Raw genomic sequence first — 21,046 nt, 5'->3', positions numbered from 1 at the left:
ATTCAATAGCAATGACAGTCCAGCAGTGACGAGCACATCTGTTACCCAGATCTTGGTTTCTAATATCATCCGCCAATAAAAGTAACCAGTGCTCCTTGAAGAAGAGGTTGATTCCAGGACTGGTTCAGGAAAAATACAGAAAAAACCCTGGAATATCTTGCGGTGGCAAAAATGAGGATGGGGAACAAATGAAAAGAATACAGGATTAGACTGTATTGAATTCTCAATATATAAATCTAGAATAGTTTGAGCAATAAATAATGATACCCAAAGACTAAATTAATATCCATGCGTCTATAGTGATATAAATAAATTATTGGTTAAAGTTGAGAAAAATTTCTAAGTTGGAGAGAACGATTCCAAATAATATATATAGAAAGGAATAGGGAAATACAAAATCACCATTATGCAAATGCTACAATAATACTACTGTAAGGCAAGATCTCCTTATGGGTGCTAATCAGCATTAGTGGCCAAAGGTTGAGGAGATTCAGGGTATTAGTGATGTCAAATATCTTCCTTAAAACATATATTACTAATATAGGGATAGAGAGTAACTTACAGGAGAGAAACTCAGTAGATACTACATGGACACCCTATATGGTATATGAGAAGGGTACAATGTCATTTATGTGGTATTCTCATGAAATGGATAACCTTAACCAAATCATGAGAGGCCATCCAACAGATCCAAATTGAGAGCCATTCTGCACAGAAACTGATTCGTCCTCATCAAAAGTGTCATGGTCCTAACGGATTAGAAAAGTTGAGAAGCTGTCACAGATCTGAGGGGACACAGCATCTAAATGCACCTGGGATCCTGGATTGGATCCCTAGACATGAAAGAGTTAAACTAATGAAATTAGAATGAAGCCTATAGTTTAGTTAGTAATAGTGCACCAATGTTAATTTCCTGGTTTCGATTATTGTATAATACTATGATTATGTATGCATGTTGTGAACATGAGGATAAGCTGAGTAAAGAATACATGTGAAATCCACTATTTCTGCAACTTTTCTATAATCACAAAATTATTCAAAATAAATGTAAAAAATAATTTGAATTCAAGCAGATGATGACTGGAGAATAACCACGTGTAAAGCTATTTCTTTGCCATAGCCCCTGAGCTGTAAAGTCTGTATATCAAGCTTAATGCATAAACGCCTGGTAAGTAAGAATCCTCTGATATGGAATTTTATTCATTTACATAAGTGCTTGGTTGAAAGTGAATCTTTAAATGATCAATAAAAAGATTGTGTAGGCTCAGGAAAATATTAGGATATTTAAATAAAATAGCAAAACACTCTAAGCAAACATAACATACTAAATATAACGCATTCTTATTTCTTAAAAACATAGATATGATATTACCTGGAAGACAATAGGTACTCAATAAATAGTCAAGCCTAAATTTTAAAATCAGTTCCAGAATGCCTTCTAGAAGCGAATAATTTTATGTTAGTGTCCTTATTTTCTCAACTAATACAGATTACTGCATTTTCCCTGGATAAATGGATACAGATTTATCGGGAATGATCACAGGCACTGTCTTCAACTGCCATGGTAGCTCTTACGTGGCTGTTACTCAGCTAGACTAAGAGGTTTCAGAATAAATAATTTGATTTTTATCTTGTAATCAATTCATCGAACAAGGCTTATACTTTGTCATTTTTGTATTTCCAAACTATTAATTTCTGCATCTTAAAAAAAATGCCTGGATGTAGCTTTAAATTACACTTTTCTTCCCTCACGTTTTAAAGGCTGTTTTAACATGTTTGCGATGAGCACAAGCAATCTGATGCCCACTTTTCACAGGTCAGGTAGATAGGAATTGGTGTCTGGCACAGCAGAAATGAAGCGATTTAAAAAAAAAATCCTGAGGCACTCAGGAAAAATGGAATTTAATATCTATCAACTCCACATGGAAATTAAGTGTATCCTGAATCTAACTCCTCCAAATCAAATTCAAAGAAAACGTAGTAACTATTCAATACAGTTCGTTGTCAGAGTTCTAAAAAAAAAAATAAATAAAATAAAATAAAATAAAACATTGCATGGCTACCATTCAACTATTTGAAATGTCAATCTCAAACCCTGGGACTCCTGCGTGGATGTGGATTTAGGAAATGAAATGTAAATGCTCCCGAGGAGGCTGCAAGCCTGAGCCTAACCCACAAGCTCCACCTGTGATTGGTGCCGCATGCCGCAGCCTCAAATTATGATTCTCAGACTGACCTTTCTTCTCACTTTGTTCTGGCAGCTTTCCAGGGAGAGACAGGTGGTTTCAGGGCATTTTCTGGGGTTACAAATCAAATAATATTTCATGGTTTTCACTTTTAATGGGCTAAGCAGAAGGCATTTGACAAAAGTCACTACAGAGGTTTGGAGAAATAATTTATACTCTGGGGCATTCTTAAATCAGTAACTTGGCAATATGGGATTCAAAAACCCCTCCTTGCTCCTTGCAGTGCTGAGCTGCGAAGGCTGCATTGTGCTGTTTGTCTAGCTCCTCGGGGGCATTCCGTGTTCAAAAACCAATGAATGAATGGCTTGCACTGGTCCTTACACGCTGAGTTTTCAGTGGTGACAGTTTTGCCACAAGGCAAGAAGCTGCTTTCTGATACATGGCATTTTTGCCATTGAAGAAAATGAATGCCCCTGGGACATTTTCTTTTGGTAAAATTAACAAATTTCATGCCTCCACTTACAATTCGGAATTTGGCGGTGGCCAGAAAGAACTGTTAAACCTATACATTTCATGCTTTGGGGGTTGCAAAAGCCAAAGCCTATAGAAAATACATTTCCTCTTGGATTGACTGCAATTACAAGATGTCAGTGTGTGGAATGGATATGAGCGTCAAGGGGTTCCTGAATCACGAGAAAATATATGGAGGGGAGTAACCAAGGCATGTCTCTGTGGAGTCATTATGTTAAGCAGTTTCAGATATTCACAGCTGACATTGTAACGACACTTAATTAAAGAGGTTTGAAAGTATAGAGGTAGGCTCATTCTGAGAATACATATTGGTGCACATGCTATTAAATGTTTAACCTCGAGGCATACAGATAGTCTCATTTCACATGGAAAGAACCCGCAGGTCGGTGTGCAGTGCCCAGGAGAGGGGCCTCTGGGCACCACCTGTTGGAGTTGACTATGAGGTTGGCCACAGAAGCCTGTGGGCTGTGGAGCCCTCCAGGGGTCTTGGCATCTCCCACTCCTGTTCTAGGAACATAGAACACTTACTTTCAACATCCAATTGGGCATTCCCGTTTTTGGTTCTGCTGCTTTTCAAACTCAACAAACCCTAAACAGATGGAAGAAATCCATGTTTGCCATGCCCCAAGCCAGCTTTCCTGTTGCTGACAGCATCATCTTTGTTTCATGTGCTTATTATCTCAGTCATATCGGATGGGTTTCCTTCTTTGCCCTATATTTTGTCACCTATATTGAGACATAAAAGTCTTCTATCCTTTTAGTTCCAGCTCTGTCATTCATGCTATCTTCCTGTCCCTCTCCATTCCATGCTCAGATAACCTTTCCAGTCTCATTACCATTAGTCTCATCCATCTGATCCCTTTCCTTGTCTGCCAGATTATTATTCAGATCCCACCATTCCCTGGATTATAATGCCTTGTGGCATGTCATTGTGTACAAGACAAAGAAAGTCAAGTGAAACTGACTTTCAAAGCTGCAACAGTCCAACCCTGACCAATCTTATCACCTAGCACATGCCAGCAAGTATGTCTATTTCAGCCTGGCTGGTTTCTTCACAAGTCCCGCCATGCTTATTCTTAGCTTCATACCACCACTTTCCCATTATGGAATCACCGATGATTATTCACCCGAGCAAGGGCAAGGTCCTGTCTACTGGGATGGATCCTGCCTCCCAGGAACTAAGGCCAATCCAGAAACAGGTCTAAGAAGGTTGCATGATGAAGTGCACTTCTAATATTGTCCCTTCAGTTCTTACTGATTAACTACAGACAGTCCTCAGGTTACGTCGGACTTGATTCACGTCCTTTCATGGTTTTGTCACATCTCCCATTTATTTATGAAAAAAAAGTGCTGTCATTTTTACTTATGTACATGCATGCTTTATGTTTTTATTATTTATTTATTACAAGTAAAAGTCAGGAATTGTTATCTTTCTTTTAAATTTTTTTTTACTGTTTCTCTTCATTACTGCTGTGTATGTGCTCCATGTGAGAGATGTAGATTCTTATGTAGGTGGGTTCTGACTTATCGCAGTAGGAATGGATCTCCAATGTAACCTACTGTATCATCTGATGATTTTACTTTGGTTTTCAGCCTGCCCTTGTTATTTCTTTCATTTGCATGTTTCTTCTGGCTGATGTTCTCCTGCCTTCTCATGTACTCTGTTGCTTTCTACTTTCTATTTCCTGTTCATATCTTTCCAGGTTATTCACCCAAACAGGGAACCACATTGCTTCTCCTTCAGCTACATCTGTGGATATGTCTTATTCCTCAGATTTATATGCATTATCTAGTTTAATTCATAAACTAGATAATGCATAAGAGTTAGGAACTATTGTCTCCAGCTTATTGATGAGAAAACTGAGATTTATGAAGGTTAAATAATGTTCCCCATGTTACACACAGATAATAAACCATGAAGTTAGGATTCACATTTATGCAGCAACCCAGGACTATTGCTCTTACTATGCACATTCACTCAACCAAACTCCCACTTGAAAGCACATATTTCACCTCGTCAGAAAATTATAATATTCAAGATTAGGCTGTTATTTATTTAGTGTCCACTATATGCCTAGTCTAGATCTAAGCACTAAAAAGGCAACTGTTAAGCACTTTTCTAAAAGAGAATCAGATATATTCAGATGCTGAGATTTGTCATGTGAATTATAAGTGATTTAATGGCCTAAACCTGCATGGTCCAAAAGAGTGGCCACTAGCCATATATAATAATTAAAATTTAAATTAGTTAAAAAGAAATAAAATGAAAAACTTAGTTCCCCAGACACACTAGCCACATTTTAAGAGCCCAACAGTCACATGTTACTAAACTTAAATAATTAAAATTAAAGTAAAAATTCAGTTGATCAGCATTTAACATATGATTAGTGGTTACTGTATTGGACAGCACAGACATAGAACATTTCCATTGTGGCAGAAAATTCTACCAGACAGTGCTAACAATATCAAATTTTTAGTTTCCTCCAATATACTCAACAATCCATATAGCTACAGACTAAGAGTTTCTTCCTGAACACTTAGTAGGAGTTAATTTGTGCAGTGGTTAAGCACTTGAGCTCTGAGACCAAAGTCTGTCATTGTAACGTACAAGCTCTGTGACTTTATACAGGTCACAAGTTATCTCTCTCAGTTTTCCCACCTGTACAGTGGATCATAGTATTGACTATTTAATAGGGTTATTATAAGGATTAAAAGTGTAAAGTGATTACAGCTTTGCCTGGTATAAAATAGGTATCCAATAAACATTAGCTATTATTGTTATGTATGTAATATTCTCAAAATGTAACTCAGCACTATAGAAAATGGGGAATAAAGTTTCTAATAACACTTTCAGGTTCAGAATTTGGATACTATGATTTTAAGTCAGTAGCAAGACACATTTAAACATTCTATCATGGGCAATCTTGTGAAGTATATATCCGGATCTTCAACCAATAAAGGATGGCACCCATTAAATTGATTCTTCTAGAACTTTTCGAACATTTTATATTCAGGCTCAGTGATTGAAAATGTTGAAAGGCTGATTAATGAAGGGACATATGTATGATCCATATCCTCACAGAGCACTGTGTACTGGTGTTTCTAGAATTATTCCTGAGTAACATTTTTAGACTTATTGATGATTTCAGTTCTCCCATCTGGTTGGGTATTACCCAGAGATTTTTGGACTATGGAATATATTTCTATGACTATGCTAACACAGAAGAGTTTGAAACACTGTTTTTAAGATAGAGAACTAACCCAGCAATAATCAAGGACATTGAATTTAGAGAACTCAAAGATACATGCACAAGTGATAACATCGAGGGCTCCAAATAGCCTCACCGACTAACGGCTGTTGTATATTTGAGAATACCTTCCTTGAAGTTAATAAATTCTCTTACAGAGGAGTGGTTCTGCTTCCTAAGGGATAACTGACTCCTTTCAAGCAGGTCAGTTTCACTCCTTCAAGTGAAACTACTGCAGAGATAGACATGGGTTGAGTTAGGACAGGGGTCATTTTCTGATTCAGTCAACCTGAAAACCACATCAGCTCAGGCAATCAAAAGGGTCAACACTGCTACTTCCAAAATTTTCTCACATCTTCTAGCTCATTCATTTCACCTGATATTATTCTTGAGCTTTTTATTAAATTAGTTAATTTTTGGAGCATTGAGATTTTAGTGATAAATAGTGACCATCATTTTTACATTTATTTATCAGTGTTATCTTTCTATATAACATTTAAAAATAAAAAGTGCTGCAAAAAAGACATCTTTTCATGGGAATAATGTCATATATTCAGTGGTATATTTCTATTTTTTACTTCTTTAGAGGTTAAAATAAAGGAAATTCTTAGCATAACAAATTATTTAAATCTATGCAAAGAAAAAAATCAAGGACATACCTTTTTATATGGAATTTATATACAAACTGTTAGATGAAGGACAAGCAATATTTCAAGCTCTATTCTAATTTAAATTCTCTCCTAGCTATCTTACCAAGTGTCTGTAGACATAATATTCTTAAGTGAGTTATAAGCTCAAAGTTTTCATATACCATGAAGGCTCTCAAATTTTTAAATTATTCCCAAGGACAATAATACCCATTTCCCTTTAAGAGTAAGCAATGAAAAACATGCCTTTAACCATGAGAATAATTCATGGGGCTATTTCTTCTAACCTGGCTCCCACCTATGATTCCTCAGAGGGTTGTTCACTAATAAAATAAGTCACAAAGACAATAAGATGAAGAGAATAAAATTCTAAAAGCCTCTTTTATAATATTTTAAAAAAGCAAGCTGAGAAAAACTAAAACTAATTTTAAAAATGACTCTAAATAAAGACATGATCAACACTTCTACTCTTGAGCTAATCATGAATTAAAGGAGTTGTTAGAGCGATATATAAAGATATATTTTTATATAGATTTAATTATCCATATAATTATATATATGCACATGTTATATTTATGGGCAAAGAAGTCAAAAGACTCTCAATAACACTATTTTTATCATATTTTAATAAAGTGTTACAACATCACACATGCATTTATTATTTGAGTTAAAATACAGATTTTCATTCTAGGTGTAAATCAGCATTTGCAGAGTGAATTAGATGCCTTGGGAGATCTCCCCCCTACCTCCTACACACACCCCATCCCTGCCCCCTTCCATTCCACCAGTCACCAGGACTTTTTGTTTATGATGGCCCAGGGACTTTGTGAAAAGCCATGTGGTTTAGCGCTTTCTTTAACAATCCTCTTACTTAGCTCTCTTTACTTCTTAGTTCCTACAACAATTTCCTGTACCTCATGTTCCTCTTATCTCCTCAAATTGGAATTGCTAAAATGTCACTGGGCTAATGTTTATAGTGTTTGATTTTTCCCTGGGTTTGTGGGCCTTTTGGAGTCTATTTAATTCCATTCAAAAGAATCATCACATATTTTCTCTTGGCCTGCCAAAAGCCAGACATCTGTGCTACAACTCAAACTCAAACACGTCAATGAAAACTATCACAAGTTAATAAAATCAGATGTTAATTGGGAAAAAAGGTACCTCTTGATATAATTATCAAATTAAACCATTTATAGAGAAAACATTGAAACTGAAGTGTAAATTAGAAGCAAAATGCAAAACCCCAAATACAAAGGCAATTCTCTAGCCACCTTGAACCATTTTGACATGCTTTGCTTTTTCCTGATAAACTAAATCCTTCTGTTGCCAGTTCTCATAGAAATTGGAGACCTGAAAAGACATACGGGATATTACAGTGAACTTCCTATAATAAGTGGAACATCTTGTATCTTAAAGTATGTTATGCTTGAAAAAATAGGAATGTTGCAGTAGAAGCTATTGCTTGGTATCACATTATTTTGCAGCATACATTCCACCTTGAAAGTTTAGTTTAGAATGCCATGACTGAAGTCACCGGTAAATAGAAAATGGATTCACTACAATTAAAAATTGTGTAAAAGTTGAGAAGATGAAAACAGGAATAGAAAAATGAACAATACTTGACATTTTGGGTAAAGGAAACACACACACACACACACACACACACACACACACCTTGGAATGACTATTTGTGTATTACACCAAGCACTTTTAGGCTTGTTGTGCTTTGCCTGCTTTGATCCATGGGAAAATCTCCTTGATTCTGAATAGAAATTGCAATCCCATGAATCCCCTTTGTTGCCTCAAGACCAGCATTAGTAAGTGTTCAGAGGTTAAGAAATGCCTGCTTCTGTGCTTGGTGAATAGCTTCAGACATTATACCACCCTTAAGCCATTAACCCTACTCTAAAACATAAAAACACTTTCACACATGTGAAGTTCAGAAGTAAACCATTTCTAAACGCAGGAAATTGATAAAAAGTGCTGCTCATGAGAGGCTGCTGGCTATCAGTCAACTATTTTCATTCTTTCTTTTTGTCCCCCCAGCAAGTTGTTAATAAAACTTATGCATTATTCCAGCACTATGAGAACACAGCATATGATAATTATTCACAAGCAATGAGAAACACTCACTCAATGACGAAAAAGGTAGGGATTCGGTTGAATGGGATAAGGTTTCAACTAATTGAAAATAAAATGTTTTCATTTAAAAAAAATCTTCATGCTGTTAGGAATGCACATGGGCAAAACCAAGTTCTATAGCTAATAGTGAGATCAAATTCTAACATAATTCCATTGGCTTTTGTTCCTCGATTTAAAAGTTGTGTTCCTGGCCTGTATTATTATCAAATAGGCTCTTGACTTATATAAAGCAGAGATGAAGAAACCTGAAAAGCTTGCTGCTAAGTACAAGTGTTGAATTTTTCTTTTCCTTTGGTTGAAAGGAAAAATTTTTCTATGTTGAGGGTCTAGAGGTTTTTGAAACATGGTATTTCAAGATATGCCAGCCAGAGTCATATCATATTTACTACACAATTCTTTGTAACAAAAGTATTTCTTATCAAATTTATACTACAGAATTTCATTATAAAAGTCTTTGAATGAGGAGTATCTTATACAAATGATTGAAATATAATACTTTCTTGTGTCTATTTTATATCCTTCTGAAATGCAAAATCCTACAGTCTTACACATTATAAAAAGAGAATATGAGTTTATTTATTAGAAACAATGAATGGGTATGTAGTAACATTTAATCTAAGCACAATGTTGTGAATACACTAAATACCTTGAGGATAAACAACTCTTGCAGGTCCTAAGGAAGTCATTTGTACACCAAAGTAACAATTTAGGACATGACACTAGTCATTTGACTGACCTAACACAGCTTCCTTGTGGCTGGCTCTAATTTACAACTTGACAGTAGCCGTGACAATGAAAGAACCAGGTTTATAACCTGATTTGTTTCTGCCATTCCTGCACTCATAGAGTCCATTAACAACAGGAATATGCACTTTTTAAAATTAGTGAATTTTAGTCATAGTTTCATTAAAACAGAAGACTCACAAAGTAAAGAAAAACAGCCTCTTAATATATCCCCTTCCATTTCTCCATCCATTTGTTTCCATTCATTGTGCTTAGCAGCAAGGCCTTTTCTACTCCCCACACTTAAACCAGAGCAAGGCCCATCCTAGGCACCCAGATGGGTTAGGGAATAAATGTGCTGGATTAATGCATGAATGAGAGAATGGGTGGGTAATACTGTATTGTCTATTAGCATGGCACAGATGCAATGCCCACCTTGGTACCATGCCTGGTGCTCTCATTCTAGCTTTCTGTCATGGGTTGTCTTGAGAAGTAATGATTGGCTAGTTTAAAAGGAGAAAGGAAGCCCAGAAAATTCGATACCACTAGTTTGTCTGGTCAATGAGTGACTAAGACCTAAATTAAAAATGCTACCTTCTCTGCTGGTTCAGCCCCTCATAGAAATTGGAGGGCATTTATAGGGAACTCAATCATTTATTGAGGAAAATTAACATAAACTCTTCAGATCTTTCCAGATAGAGTCAGTGGCAGTGGTGATGGTGAGCTTTAATCATAAAACTTGTAAAAAATAAAATTTATATAATAAAAGCCTAAGCGACAGTTACAGCAGAATGACCAGAATGACTGGTCGCTATGATGTGCACTGACCACCAGGGGACAGATGTTTAACCCAGGAGCTGCCCCCTGGTGGTTAGTGGGTGGTAAGCAGTGAGGGGTCCCAAACTGCGAGGGGGATGTCTGACTGCTGGCTTAGGCCCGATCCAGCAGACACCCCCAGAGGGGTCCCGGACTGCTAGTGAGCACAGGTCAGGCTGAGGGACACCCCCCCCCCCACAGCTGCACATATTTCATGCACCAGGCCTCTAGTGAACATATATTTAAGAGCCACTGACAGATCATGAAATTGTCACAGAACTTGCGACTATTTGATATCTATATTGTAACAATTACATATGCTATGACTATTTGACTTCAATTATGTTTGACAACACTAATGCAATGAAGTCTTATTCACTATTTTATCCTATACTTATGGAGGCCAGGCTTCCCTGGCCCTCCACATGAGGGTAAGTCCCCCTGCTTAGTAGACACTTAGCATCCGGTACTTCTATTTTCCTCACACTTTATCACAGTTGATTGTAATTAATTTATCGACATGAAATTTCTCCAAGGATAAAAAAAAAAGTGCATATCTTCCTCAATATTGTGAGTTGAATTGATATACGAAGAATATTAGTGTTTTACTAACTGGGATAGCCTGAAATAGTAGGCTACAATGTTGGACAAAACCATCTTTAGGTTTTACTTTTATGGAAATATAGAGATAGTTTTGCCTTATACTTGAGGTAATAAGCACCCTATAACATTCTAGTAATGAAAAACATTAGAGAACAAAATAGAATTTCTGCCTTGTGTGTCACATTTGCCTTTCCACACTCACAGCCTCTTCCCCGTCTCCCCCTCTGCTTCTCAAAGTCTATAAAGTCTTAGAAGGTACCAGATGTTTGAAGGAGGCTATCCCACACATTCTATATTTTTGTACTAGAAGAAAGATTTATTAGAGTTATGTAAATGTAATTTCAGCTGTAATATGGCCCCTTGTTCAATAGAACAATTCTTACCCATGGAGGGTGGGCAGCGGTGCCAAACACTAAACATAACCACGGAATATTACTGAGACAACAGATTCTGCCCACAAGCTGTTTCCCTCTAGGACATTTTAATTCATGAAAACATTTTTTTTTTTCAAGAAAACCCTTTTGCAGCAGGCAACAATCAGAAAGTAAGGCTGGAATCAGTTGTGTCTGAATGTACAGTAACACCTGGGGTAAGTGCCTAAGCAGAGACTGTCAACACCTCAAATTGCATTTTCTCCTACTGCCTAGCTTCTCATAGCACAGGCTAGCAACCACTTGTGTTCCTCTGGTGCTGTCCAGCTCAGGGCACAGCAGCATGCCCATTCTTTTAGCTGCAGCAAATGGAAGTGCAAACACTTTGTCTTGGGAATCCCACATGCTCCTAGAAAGTGGTTGCAAGTTCCTGGCAGAGGTGAACTGAGGCTTTTCAAATGCTCTAAAATGGGTCTCACACAAACTTCTTCAAAGCTCTCAGCAACTTTTTTTTTTTAATTCTTTGCATAAGAGGTGAAGAGTTATTCCTTTCCCTACAGCATTTACTTGATAAGACTTTTTGGGGCACTCTCTGTGTGCAGGGGGTAGAGTTCAACTTCCTAAAGAAGGTCAATTAAAATACAACCTTTACGAAGTTGAACTCCATGCCCTGCACAGAGACAGAGACCCCCAAATGATTATTGAGTAACTATTGTAGGTAAAGGGAGTAACTCTTCATTCAGTCACCCATTTAGTAGCCTATGTCACCCCAATGAATTTAATTTGAAAAGAATAACAATAAGTAATTAGAAAAGAAAAAGAATGCATTCCAAGTAGATTCTAGATTGTGTTTCTAGGATGGAACCTTGAAAGGGAATGGAGCACCACCGGGGTTTTTATTTGAACCCTTCCAACATTTCATTTGATCAGAAGATTTGCCTTTCTTTAGACATAGTCCAGGCACCCGCTGGATTCTAAACAGTCACAAATGACTTTCAATTCATTTGTGGCTTTGTGAAGATCAGGACAGTGTGCCACCAACTCAGTTTCTATTTTTATTGACCATTGATTGCATGTTGTTGTTAATATGTTTTTTTTTCCCCCGCTGTTAATATTTTTTGATGAGCACATAATAAAAACAACCTATAAGATGTATAAAATGGCAAAAATGCCTCATGCAATTGACAGCAAGAAAAGTGAAAGGTTGATGAAATGATGCTAGACACCCAAGAGTGATGGCCTGCAGGTGCTAACCAAAGGGAGAGCTATTATATATAACTTTTGTTGGAGCACCAATTTGCTCGCTGATCTTGGCTGCTGCATTCATGAACACTGTAACGCTGTCATCTTGAATATATCTGTGTGGAAAATGGATTTGACATATTTGACTAATTTCTGTGATAAATTTGTGAAGCAATGCTTCACATCAGGACAAGTATTAGCAAGAACATATTTTGCCTCATGAGTCTATGTTGGTGGTCAATTCTCAATGCCATAGCAAAATCTGAAGAGAAAAAAACAAAACAAAAAACAAAACACCTGAAAGAACTTAATCAAATATCTCTAGCACTGATAAAGAAAACGAGATAGGCAAAAACTGAGTATGAATACATATTCATGTATGACTAACCACTAGGTTTTCTTCTCATGAGAACACTTGGTGGGTTCCACTTTTGGTTTTCCAGACCTTAAGTTACACATCAAATTGGATTCTAGGAAACTTGATTGACTAAAAGTTTAAGGATTTGTTGTACATCGAAATACCCAACCAGCACCGAGAAAAAAAGCCAATTAAGAAGTCACTGTTGATCTTACAAGTTAAGAAGCCCATATTATCATCCTTAATCATGTCTTGCTCTAAGTAACAAAATCCACATGTCCATTCCCGTCAATAAGTTGCAGGCCGACCAATTACAATTAAACTGTGCTATGAATTAGGCAGTTTCAACCCAAATGTCTGAATAGTCTTTACAACTCAAAATGGATGCTATACAGTTTAGTCTGGTTTTTAAAATATGCAAATATTTTTAGATTTCTTGATGAGAGTATATTTTTATTAGCGTTACTTGGGTAGAGTGTCTGCCAAAATTAATCTACATGAATATTTTAGAAGATTTGAGTTTATTCTGATTACTTTTTTTATTCATACCCGCCTCCAAAATCTTAGCAAAAAAATGTCATTTCTGCATTAGAAGGGTACCTGAATAATTAACTTAAAAAAAAACCTCCCAAATTTTTCAAATTAAGTAACCCAAGATCATAAAAGCAGATTTTGCCCTCCCAAAAGGCGAGAACAGCATTTCAATGTATTCTCTCCAAGATGATTTCTGCGTTTTTTGTTAGATGACTTCCATTTGAATCTACCCACTCTCAAGTCATTTTTACAAAACTTCAAAACCATTTTCTCTGGCCTTTCGAGGCAAAAGAAAGCTTTAGCCAATGGGTTTCCCTGCCAAAGCTGAATGCCTGTAACTTACAGTAGCACATCTTTTTTTGCACAGCGTGCTTAGGGTGTTCTGTATTCCAACACGTCTTAGCTCTTTTCCTCTCCTGCTCAAATCTAAGATGTCAGAAGACTCTCCTCCTGCATTCTGGCTTAGAGGTTTGCATAAGTGATGAAGGCCCTCTGAGGCTGGCAAGTGCCAGTGTTATTTGCACCACACTGCTTGTCACCTTGCAATTGCAGTAAATGCAATTGAAAGTGCTTTTATTTGAAAGCCATTTGACAGAGGAGAGAGGAAATACATTTACTCTTTCAAGGCCTGTGCGTTTTCCTGGGAGAAGCCTGCCTATGAAATGTGTCCTTTTATCCTTGGATAGCTAGTTGGGAAATATCCTTTGGCAGCGCAAAGCCTGAATGATTTCTGCAACTTAAGGCGTGAGCCATGATTCATAGCCCTTCCCCAAACCTTCCCCACCTCCTTTCCTCCCACCTTCTACAGGCTGGGAGGCTGATTCATGGCTGTGTGCTTGGAACATTCTTTTTATACAGAAAGTGGAAGGAAATTTGCATATTTTACCAACAATATTGAGCTATTTTCATCACAGATGTTTAAGGAAGGAGTTGTTTACTAATATTGAAACAGCACATAAATCACATAGAACAGCTTAGAAATGGTTCCGCTCCCTCAAAGCAGATGGGGATTAATACCGTACTTGAGTTCTTTTACAGAGACAGCACTCACCTGTACCACCCTGTCCTCTCCCTGCCCAGGGCCCAACTCATCTCCCCACTCACCCCCCAGGAACCATGGGATGGGGACATGACCAGAACTGGAATACTGGACCTTTCCAGAGCAAAGGGTCCACTGCCCAGGAAGAGTCCCTTACCATAAATGACCGAATTCCAAGGTCCGGCCTTAAAAATCACTCCACCAGCGTTTAACTACTTAAACCCTTCCATTGTACATTGTCAGGGAGTTCAGGCTTTAAGCCACAGGGCTTCCTGTTCTCCTAGCTTAGTGCTCTGCAAATAAAACAATCAAGTTTTCCCATTGCAAAACAGCGCCAGTGTTTGACTCTGCTGTGTTAGAGAGGAGTGGGGGGAGGGTGTAGGGAACAAAATCTCCTCCCATTCGATTACAATGGCTGTGTACCCAAGATTACACCGAGGTAATATAAACAAGAAAAGACACAGTACTGTGGATTTCTTTTATGAGAATCTTTCCTAACGCTCCCCGAAATGCTACAAGGCTACTTTCATCTTCTCAAGAACATCAGCTAACTCAACACAGTTGTCTTGTACCATCTTTAACAGGATCATCCTTCACCATATACAAGGAAGTCGTACTTTTTAGAATGAAACAAGAAGGAACCTGCAGAATGATGTTTATATGTTGTCAAATGCTGTTTTGTTTTGTGTTTTTTAAACATCCTTGTAGTATCCACAAGTCATCCCAACTCTGAACCTGCCATCAGATGGACCCCCACATTTCTGTTTCCGGATGAGTTCACATGCTCCTTACCTATAAACAGGTTCCACTCGGTGTCCAGATCCGCCTGGTTTGCCAGACAGCCCTTCATGACATTGAGGCAGTAGTTGTTGCAGGGTCGCACGGTGGGGAGTCCTCGACAGTACGGGCAATACAGCATCTTCATGAGAGCACGGATGCACCCTGGGGTGGGGCTGACCTGGAGATACATTAAAGAGAATAGAAAATCATAAATAAGAAGGTGGAAGGGAGGAAGAAAAAAGATGTAATTCATTTCATTCTTTAAAAAAAAATTGGTGAGATGGTTCTGGTAAACCTCTAGCATTAGAACATAGGGTTAAAAGACCATTAGATTCTTAACCCTTTGTGATACCTGATCTTGAAGCCAGTGATTCTTGTTAAATACTTCTGTTCAGCATAGTTATAATCATTTTTCTTGAAATGCCCCCATCAACATGTTGATATCTATGTCACTGTAATTCAGCCCTAAAAACCTAGACACTATTTCATTACAACAGAACATGAAATGAGATAATGCATGGGAAAGCAATTTACAAAGTTAAAAGCTCCAATAAAAATGTAGGTATTATTAAAGTTTAATGTAGCACCTTTAGACAATTTTCCAACTGGCTATTTGATCCTGGCTCTAAAGGAGGCTGCCAGATATGCCTCCTTCATACATAACTTTTTAAAAAAGGATCAATATCAACTTGTCTGGGATTTCTGAGGTGCAGCCCTGCTTACAAGCAATGGAACTGCCTGGCTTCAGGCCTCTCAAACTTGGCAGTTCTGGAATTCCATGGAAAATGGATCCAGTGTTGAATGTGAAAAAACCCTGCAGTAATTCAGAGGAGCTACTAATCAACTGACAATGAGTGTTATTTGCCTTGAACAAGGAAACAGCCTGCTTCATCCTAAGTTAATCAATTATAAGCCAACTAGAGGCCCAGTGCATGAAATTCATTCACGGGGCAACGGAGGTCCCTCAGCCCAGCCAGCACCCTCTCCAATACAGGACATCCTTCTCCTAGTCCGGGACCCTTGGATCCTAACTGCTCACCTGCCTGCCTGCTTGAACCATCTCAGACTGCCAGCCTAATCACCTCTAACCACCTCTGCCTGCCAGCCTGGTGTTCCCTAACTGCTCTCCCCTGCCAACCTGGTGGCCCCCTACTGCTCTCCCCTGTCAGCCTGATCACCCCTAACAGCCTCTGGCTGGGCTCCCGCCACTGTGGCTTAAGCTGGAAGGATGTCCAGTCTAATTAGCATATTACCCTTTTATTAGTAGAGATGAGGCCCTTTTTAGCCTCATTGAAAAATTTGCTTTGACTTCAAATGGAAAGAATACTTAATACAGTATGGACCACCACCTTCAACAACAACAAAAAAATCATAAAAGCTCTTTTCTATGATTTAGACACAAACATTGTTTTCAGATTTATTTGGTTGGTTCCACATAATTTTGGTATTTAAATGAAGTAATTATATGTTGCAGTTCTTGTGTTCTATATCTGAGACTAAGCCTAGCTTGTATCACTTGGACCAAGATCTTGGGAGGCGTTTCAGTCTTATCAAGTAGATTTGGGCCTGCAGGTGGCATCTCCAGAACATTCAGATGCTTCTTCATAAATGGAAACTTTCAACAACTGCAGTTAATCTCAGTCACTTCATCCTTTTGTCTAGAATCCACATTGGAAGTTCTCAGTGCAGGGTTTTGGTTTTTTGTAACACTTTCTTGACTTGATGTTGTGTACTGACACAGTCCCCAATACATTATTCAGGAAATGAAGAGTTGGGCAATGAAAGTTCTAATTATCCTTTTTGTTTTTTTACAGTTTCCCAAAACATATGACAATTTTCTAACATATAGAAAAGTAAACAGCAATATTCCCACTCCTGTACATTTAGGATTTCCTACAACTGCTTTTTCTGACATCTATCCATCCTTTTATTCATCCATTAATCAACCTCATTTCTTACGCACTTCATAAGAGTAAGTAAGAAATAAGGTTGATTTTTACTTTCCCTGGTAATTTAATGTTGGCTTTAATAAAGTAGAATTAACATGATTAACCTGATAGAAAATTAGTTCATTATGTACTCCAAATCAAACAAGTGAAGTAAAATATAAGTAACCTTTCTTTATAAAAATATTTAGAGAATGTTTTAATACCATTAATTCTAAAATTTATTTTCCAACAATAAAACAAGAACAAGGGAGAACAAAAAACAAAAGTAAGGATTGTAGCGACTTCTGAACATACATTAGTGTCAACATAATCACCCTTGGATGGGTTATTTCGTTGAAAATGACAAACTTTATCCACAATTGAGCAGTATTGCTTTAAAAATTTCTTTCATCTACATGTATTCCATGCCATTCACAGAAAATATTCTGTATTTCCCATACAGAGTCAATGTGGAATTCCAACATTTTATACATTTTACTTATTTGGCATGCTGTTAGTCTTAGAAATTTTTGTGCACAGGATTTGATTTTCCACAGTCTTCCAGTTTCTCTCTTGACCCTGACATCCTTCTCCAGAGACCAACCAGTACTGATTTTCATGAGCTGACTAAGTAATTTCTTTCTTTAACTGTTGGATTTTTGGCTTTCTTGCCATTGATGTTATATAATGCTTTTCTTCTTCTCACTCGGTGTGCCAGGGTAAAATCTGGAGCAGTGGTCAATATTTGGGATGTAAATTTAAGACCTCATGGACATTGTGGACTCTGTTTCATCATTATAACCTGCACCACTCTGTAAGATAATGCACATCATTGTAAGGTTTTACGATTATGACTTAGGTGCTTAATAAGTGCTTTCTGAATTGAACTCTCTGTTGTGTTTCCCCAGTTTCTTGGCCATATTGATATTGAAAGGGAAATAAAGAACAAGATAGGTTTGTGCATCTAACATTCAATTGTTGTTGCTTTTTAACTTTGCTTTCAAAGGTTATTGATTGCATTAATTCAAAAGGTCTGCTTTTTTATTTTTATTTTTTTATTGTGTTGGAACCAGTGCAATTTTCTCAGTCTGACATTTAAGAAGAGCCTCCAATCAGGGTAGCAAGCAACAGAAAATTGAACAGCCTTAATAACCTAAAAGAACAATGTTGTTCAAGTTAAATGTGGCTCTCTCAGTACTTTTGGAAATGACATCCTTCCTGGTCAAATAAAAGGCATTTGAAAAAGAAAATCGAGAGTGGAGGATCAAAGTTGAAGCTTTAATGTTCACAGACCATAGTATTTTTGAATTGACACAGCTGCCTGCTTAGATTAAAATTTTAAAAAATCCTCATACACAATTAAGACTTTTAGAAGTAAGTTTCTGAAAAGAAGGTTGTTTTAAATGCCAATTGTGTGAAGGGATAAAAGGAGAGGTAGGGGAGGGTGGAGGTAAGGGGTATAGATCAACCAAAGGACTTGTTTGTATACATGCATACAAGTCTAACCAATGGACACAGACAACAGAGGGGTGAGGGCATGAGTGAGGGATTGGGGGGCAATGGAGGAATAAGGACACATATATATATACCTTATTAAAAAATGATTAATAGTGTTTTAAAATTATGTTATTCCTGCTTAAAAATCTTTTTATTTTTCAAATCAATATAGACTCACAAGAAGTTGCAAAAACAGTAGAGTCCTGGGTGACCTTCCCTCACCTTTCCTCAATGGCAATGTCTCATATAGTTATAGTACAATATCACAATGAATAAACTGAAATTGGTACATTTCATGATTTTGTTTATCTTGCATTCATATATATATATATATATTCACACACACACATGCACACATATATAGTCTGCGTGTGTATGTACACTTCTATGAAATTTTACCTGATATATAGATTTTTCTAATGCCACCACAATTGACATACCTAACTTTTCCATCATCAGAAAAGGAGTACCTTATGCTATCTCCACTCACTCTCTGTCCTGTCACCTGGCAATGTATTGCCACTGATCTCTTTTTCATCTCTATAATTTCGTCATTTTAAAAATGTTATTTAAAAAGAATCATGTAATAGTATATAATCATTTTAGCTTTACTTTTTTTTAAACTGAGCAGGTTACCCAAGATGACCATCCAAGTACCACATGTATTAATGCTGAGCAGTATATCATACTGCTCAGCATTAATACATGGTATGTATTAGAATTGGGTTGACCATTCTTTGCTGTTAGGAATAGTACTTTTCTATTAGGAAGAAAGCTTCTATTAGTGTCTATGCACAGGTTCTCCCATAAGCATAAGTATTCATTTCCTTGGAATAAATGCTCAGAAGTACATTTGATGATTCAAATTGTCAGTTTATGTACAGTTTTGTAAGAAATTGCCAATCTATTTTCCAGACTGGTTGTAGCATTTTACATTTCCTCAAGCAGTGTCTGAGGGATGCAATTTTTCCCCACATCGTTGCTAGTATTTGATCTTATAACTGTATTTTTTTAATTTAGTTTTCTTAATAGGTCTATTATCTACTTTTAAATTTATGGTGAGTTTCCTCTGAATATTATTCATATCTGTGTTCTAACCTCAATGGATCCTAGTAGATATTAGATTGATAGTCATTAGCCAGCTGATCTCTGGAAAATACACAACTCTTAAAAAAATTCAACATTTTGTTTCTCAAGATAATTGTATTCTTCATTGTTGCTAAGTAAACACCATATTCTTCAGTAGAAAAGTTGTTTCTAATAGTCCACCAAAGGTACAAATTTGTGCTAATATGTGTTTGAGCTGTAGTCTGTTTTAAATTTTAAATGTAAGTTTTTAGGTAGGTCTCCTTTATTTTGGTTTTACCAAATTTTCAGATTTATCTACTCTTTAAGAATTGTATATTTTTTTTAGAGTTGTTTATTTGGAGAACAGTTAGTTATATGGATTTTTGACCAATATTTAAAATGGAGCTGTAGCCTCTTACACATTCAAAGTATACTCGGAAATAAACTTAAGTGAAAGGATAAGTTGAGATATTTAGAAAAGTAGTATCCACTTGGTATGAAAAAAACACACTGTTTTTAAGTGAAAAAAACAAAACAAAACAGTAAGTTGAGATTGATATTATTTTTTGTACTTGTTTGTGCTCTCGCATAACTTTTACACATTGTCCTTCACAGCAGTGACCCTTTTTTAAGAATTCACAGTATCACAAGGGGTGTGGAGGGTGTGGGAGGGTGTGGAGATAGTCAATGGTTCTCCAATATCCTACTTTAGAAAAAGAGACACACCTTTGTGAGTCAATCATGTAAGAGTTCAATAAAAAATCCTTGCTTCTTGGATTTAGTCCTGCTAACTTCTTTTGATACTGTCTATATTAATGAGTGACTTGTAAATTATCTTTCTTATAGTCAATGTTATTATTGACTAGTTTTGAGAAATACTAATAAAATTTGAGGAATAATGACATAATTTACTAGAGGCCCAGTGCAGATTTGTGCACATTGAAAGTAAATTAATTAGAAGGTGGCTAGCCGAGGGGGGGACTGGGAGAGACAGGCTGAACACACTGTGGAGTAACCTCCCCACCGGCTGCAGCTGGGCAGTGCTGGGGCTCAATAGGCATTTGCAGAGTAAATAGGGTCCCTCCAGTAGATGGAGTCCCGTGGCCTTGCTGTAGGGTTTGGGCTGAAACTGGTAGTCTGACATCCCCCAAGGGATCCCATAGTGTGAGAGTGCACTCTGCAAAGCTGCTGTCACTTGGTAGCTCCTGCATTGAGCATCTGACCCCTGGTGGTCAGTGCACATCATAGCTACTAGCCAGTCAGCTGTTCACTTAGCTATACACACACACACACACACACACACACACACACACACACACACACACACCTTATA

The 21,046-nt window shown here is 37.2% G+C and overlaps 1 protein-coding gene across 1 annotated transcript in view; it reads right to left on the bottom strand.

The window, feature by feature from the left end:
• The window catches only part of GPC6 (glypican 6), a 1,066,799-nt gene that overhangs the window by 337,396 nt on the left and 708,357 nt on the right, over positions 1-21,046 (bottom strand). Inside the window, exon 4 of the mRNA XM_036458148.2 lies at positions 15,233-15,398. Within this exon, the coding sequence (XP_036314041.1) occupies positions 15,233-15,398 (166 nt within the window). The remainder of the gene's footprint in view (positions 1-15,232; positions 15,399-21,046) is intronic.

Source organism: Pipistrellus kuhlii, unplaced genomic scaffold (genome assembly GCF_014108245.1).
Source record: "Pipistrellus kuhlii isolate mPipKuh1 unplaced genomic scaffold, mPipKuh1.p scaffold_m20_p_3, whole genome shotgun sequence".
Lineage (NCBI taxonomy): Eukaryota > Metazoa > Chordata > Mammalia > Chiroptera > Vespertilionidae > Pipistrellus > Pipistrellus kuhlii.
Note: the sequence above shows the minus strand (reverse complement) of the source record. Positions and strands in the feature narration are given on the sequence as shown.